General features: G+C 54.1%; 1 protein-coding gene across 1 annotated transcript; it reads left to right on the top strand.

Annotated features, from left to right (window-relative positions):
* Positions 1-109: 109 nt before the first annotated feature.
* FNDC4 (fibronectin type III domain containing 4) lies at positions 110-3,516 on the top strand. The gene is made up of 7 exons (XM_007971121.3): positions 110-483; positions 672-817; positions 897-1,012; positions 1,228-1,432; positions 1,884-1,973; positions 2,600-2,724; positions 2,912-3,516. Exons 2-7 carry the CDS (start codon positions 685-687, stop codon positions 2,945-2,947), a joined length of 705 nt encoding a protein of 234 aa, XP_007969312.2. The 5' UTR covers positions 110-483; positions 672-684; the 3' UTR covers positions 2,948-3,516.
* The last annotated feature ends 1,567 nt before the right edge of the window (positions 3,517-5,083 follow it).

The following is a 5,083-nucleotide window of genomic DNA, read 5'->3' as shown; positions in this document are numbered from 1 at the left end:
TGGGGGCCCCAGAGGCGCCATTGGGAGGGTCATGGGAGGAGCCCCGAGAGGACGGGGGGTGAGGGGGCGGGAGGGGAATGACGGCGGCGAGAACCCCGGCTGGGCGGGGCGGGCCCGCGCGTCCCGGCCGGGCTGCGGCGGAGCGAGCGGGGCCAGCGCTGCAGAAGGCGGCGGCTGGCTCTCCGGGACGGTCACATCCCGCTGCAGGGGCGGGCGGAGGCCGCCGCACTGCCTCCCGCACCGGGGACCCAGGCCAGCGTCCGGGCAACGCCCCCTGCTCCCGGACAGACTCCGCCGCCCGCCCGAGCCCTGGGGGTTCCGCAGACCCGCGCCCGCTCGGCCCGCAGCTCGGCCCCGCGCTACCCGCCTCGCCGGGCCCGCGCCGGGATGGGGTAGGGGCAGCGCCACCGAGTCGGGCGATGGGCCGCCCTCTGGGCACCGAGCAGCCCCCGGAGGCCTGACCAACCGCGAGGACCGGCGGAGGTGGGTGTGGGCAGGGCTGACCGCACTCTGGGGGCGCCCGGGCAATGCGGGGGTGGGAGGGCGCGGAGAAAATAGGGTTGTTGTGAGCTGTGAGGAGCCTAGGAGAGCTGCTGCCCGACCCCCCCCCACCCCCCGCCGCCTTGCGTTGTGGGCAGTCCTTGACCCCCCACAACTCCTGCCACCTCCAGGAGCCCCGCCTGGATGTCAAGCGGATGCCACAGTGCCCCCCCCAGCGGACTCGGTGGGGACATGGCTTCGCTGATGCCCCTTTCCCCATATCTAAGCCCCACGGTCCTCCTGCTGGTCAGCTGTGACCTGGGCTTCCTGCGAGCAGGTAAGTAAAGGGGAACGGGGCTGAGGGTCAACCAGAGCTAGTCAGTGGGTGAAACCTGTTAACACCCTGGCTCCCACAGACCGGCCTCCCTCTCCTGTGAATGTGACGGTCACTCACCTCAGAGCCAACTCGGCCACTGTGTCCTGGGACGTCCCAGAAGGCAACATCGTCATTGGCTACTCCATTTCCCAGCAAGTATGAATCACCCTTCTGCTCCCCCAACCTGTGTCCTTAGATTTCTGCACATTTCTTCACTTAGGTGGGGGGATCTGGAAGCTGCCGTATCCTGGCTCAGGCTGCCCTTTTCACGCTACTCCCCCAGAGTGCTTGGATGTTGAAGAGTCTCTGGTTGAGCCTTGTAGCCTGGCACTGGGGTGAGGCTGTCCTCCTCTCCCCTCATCTCCCTGCAGCGGCAGAATGGCCCCGGGCAGCGTGTGATTCGGGAGGTGAACACCACCACCCGGGCCTGTGCCCTCTGGGGCCTGGCTGAAGACAGTGACTACACAGTGCAGGTCAGGAGCATCGGCCTTCGGGGAGAGAGCCCCCCAGGGCCCCGGGTGCACTTCCGAACTCTCAAGGGTTCTGACCGGCTACCTTCAAACAGCTCAAGCCCAGGTGAGGGTCTGTGCTATTGGATTCTCTGGCTGCTCACCTGGCTTGCAGCCTCTTACTTACTTCTTTAAGACAAGCAACAGACTAGCTGAGTTGAATAGGATGATTTAATTCATTGTACTGCCAGGAAAGGAAGGAAAAGCAGGTGGGAAGGGGACTGGGTATAGACAGGCTGGTATTGAGTTTTTCGGGGGAAGGGCTTTTAAGCTTCCTGTTACCCAACTTCACATCAGCTGCAGCCTGCATGAGTGCCTAATAAACCTGCAGCCATCCTGCTTTTTGGTCGCTAACCACCTGTCCACCAATGGCTTCCTCCCAGGGAGGGGCTACCCTACACTCCAAGGGCAATATTATGATGAGTCTACCCTCTCTAATCCCCAGCATCTCCATCCTGCATATGTCTACATAGATAGCTATTCCCCAGTAACCCGGAGTCTGCCGCCTTCTTTCTCAGGTGACATCACAGTGGAGGGTCTAGATGGAGAGCGGCCACTGCAGACTGGGGAAGTGGTCATCATTGTGGTGGTGTTGCTCATGTGGGCTGGTGAGTAAGCAGCTAGACAGGGGACTAGGGACTCAGTAAAGGTGTGAGGTGAAAAGGAGTAAAGGTTGTCAGGAGAAAAAGAAGTGAGAGATGGGCCAGTCGCAGTGGCTCACGCCTATAATCCCAGCACTTTGGGAGGCCAAGGCAGGCAGATCACCTGAGGTCAGGAGTTCAAGACCAGCCTGGCCAACATAGTGAAACCTGTCTCTACTAAAAATACAAAAATTAGCGGAGTGTGTTGGAGGGTGCCTGTAATCCCAGCTACTCGGGAGGCTGAGGCAGAAGAATCGCTTGAACTCAGGAGGTGGAAGTTGCAGTTAGTGAGCCAAGATTGTGCCACTGCACTCCAGCCTGGGCAACAGAGCGAGACTCTGTCTCAAAAAAAAAAAAAAAAAAAAAAAAAAAAGAAGCGAGAGAAATGAGAAATGGAGTGGGGAGATAATTAGTTGAGGAGGGATGATTTGAACTTTGAAGAGAGGGAGAGGAGGCTGTTGAGAGCGCGGAGAGGAGGACTGCATGGGCACCAGGAGTTCAGGATGTTCTTCATGGATTTTCTAGAAGCTATGTGGGTATCTCCCTGTGAGGAGGGAGGTGGAGATGAAGGCTCAGACTGTATTGTGTTTCAGCTGTAATTGGGCTGTTCTGCCGTCAGTATGACATCATCAAGGACAATGACTCCAACAACAATCCCAAGGAGAAGGGAAAGGGGCCGGAACACAGTCCTCAGGGAAGGCCAGTGGGGACAAGACAGGTGATGTGGGGGCCAGTGAGGGCGGAAAGGGTGATTCTGCCCCTGAGGGGCAGCCAGGGAAAGGAAGAAGGCCAAAGAGGGGCAGAAAAAGATGGAAAATGGAAGACCTGAGATGGGGGAGGCTGGAGAGAAAGGGTGGCACCTATTACCTTCCTGAAATTGAGACACAGGCCATTTTCTTTCACAGAAAAAATCACCATCTATCAACACCATCGACGTTTGAGTGAGGAAACACACCCAGAAGAGAGATGCACTAACAACTGGGGATGGGGATGGGGTCAGGGAGAGCCCAAGATGGTGATCTGCCTGAGACTCCCAGAGGGTAATGACACTCCCACAATCTCAGGCCTGGTACCCATCCTCTTTCCACTGTGAGCAGAGCCAGAAGGTAGGTCTGTTAAGAGTCTGTGCCCCTGGACCTGGGGAGTGGATATCAGATGGGATATCTCCTTCCATCCCCCGGTCCAGGGGAGAGTCACTTGTTGTACCCTACTCCATTAGGTCCCAAATGGGGGCCCCATTTCACCTGTATCAGGACTCTCAGCATCCCCAGCTGCCCCCACATCTTGCCTCTGGGCCTCAGAGAGGGACTGGTCGCATTTTCTGTGGGTACTCCTCTTACCCCAACAAATAAAAGGAATTGTCTGAGCCTAGAGGCAGATGCTGCACTGCACTACTCCAATGTCTTCCATGGAGCCTCAGGTGCTCCCCCTCTCACCTGGCAGCCCCTTCAGCTGCTAGTGATCTCACTCCTTGGACATTTTTCCAATAAAGGTTCTTGGACAAACTGGAGCTGACTGTATAGTATGCTGAAGACATTTCTTCACCTTGTCTCTCTCCCGACCCTCCAAGGGCCCCTTACACCACCACCTACTTGACAGGAGCATTGCAAGGTGTGATAATACCCCACCCTAGGATAGGGCCAGGAAGAAGAGGTGTAGAAAACTAGAACCCCAGATTATTTTGCTTTGTTGGGTGAGAAGGGGAAAAAAGAGAAGAGAAAGATATAAGTTCCTGTACCACTGAAAACGAAAGCATATCATATGAAAGAGCACCAGCCTTTTTATCTTCACTGCTTGCATTGACAGCACAGCTCCTCAGCACTTATTCTTCTGACTCCTCCATCAACCCTGGGCTAATGGTCAGAAAAGGACTAAGCAGTGTCTTGGGGACTAATGAAAGGACAGCTACACTCATGGATTCCTTGGCGCCACATGCTCCTATCCTATGTGTTCCTGTGTCTGTTCTTCCCTCCTTTGTGTTCATCTCTGTCTCTGTTTAGTCAAAGTCAATAATAACTGTAAATCATAAATGAGTTTATATTCATGCTCTGCCACCATATCCAGAGGAGGATCCTGAAAATAAAACTGAGGGGTTGGGACTCCCCTGTCAAAAGAATTATCATTTGAGCTCTGAGGCCTACTTGTTTCCTGTGAAAATAGGGGCTGTCCTCTGCTCTTTCCTATTTTCTAAGGGTTGGTTGGTAGCCATGAGACAAACACCTGTTGACATTTGCAACCACTGTTGGGGAAGGCTTCTGGACCCACAGTCTGTCTGGAGAGCATATGCTACACTTTCTGGAGAGTTACAGATCTTCCCAACTTTGGATCATTTCAGAGCAGGCTTATGAATAACTCCTTTCTGCATTTCAATCTCTCTGGTATGTTAGAAGATAGGCCAAAATGTCTGAAAGGGACTCCAATCCAAACAAAGATCAACAGGTCAGTCCCTTTTCTACTTAACCAACTTCTAACCCCAGGTATCACAAGACAACCTGTCGGGTGAGCCAAGTCAGGTCTGCCCTCAAAACTGAACCATAGGCCGGGAACGATGGTTTACGCCTGTAATCCCAGCATTTTGGGAGGCTGAGGCAGGTGAATCACATGAGGTTGGGAGCTCAAGACCAGCCTGACCAACTTGGAGAAACCCAGTCTCTACTAAAATACAAAATTAGTCGGGCATGGTGGCGCATGCCTGTAATCCCAGCTACTTGGGAGGCTGAGGCAGGAAAATCGCTTGAACCTGGGAGGCAGAGGTTGCAGTGAGCCAAGATCGCGCTATTGCACTCCAGCCTGGGCAACAAGAGCGAAATTCACTCTCAAAACAACAACTACAACAACAACAAACTGAACCATAAAAGCATTCCAATATAAACAGCAGTCTTTAACTCACCATTACCTGATTTGGAAGTAGGGTACCTTATGTTTCTCTGGCAGCTGGTTCCAAAACACTCATCTCTCAGATTCTGAGAATAAATGTCATTTATTGGGATGGGAGTGTCACAGGTTATAGTATCGTGGCATGCAGAGAGCGAGCTTGGAGTTGAGAAGGAACATAAAAGCTGTTTAAAGCTACTAAC

This window comes from Chlorocebus sabaeus, chromosome 14 (genome assembly GCF_047675955.1).
Source record: "Chlorocebus sabaeus isolate Y175 chromosome 14, mChlSab1.0.hap1, whole genome shotgun sequence".
Taxonomy (NCBI): Eukaryota; Metazoa; Chordata; class Mammalia; order Primates; family Cercopithecidae; genus Chlorocebus; species Chlorocebus sabaeus.
This window is presented reverse-complemented; position numbering and strand designations above follow the sequence as displayed.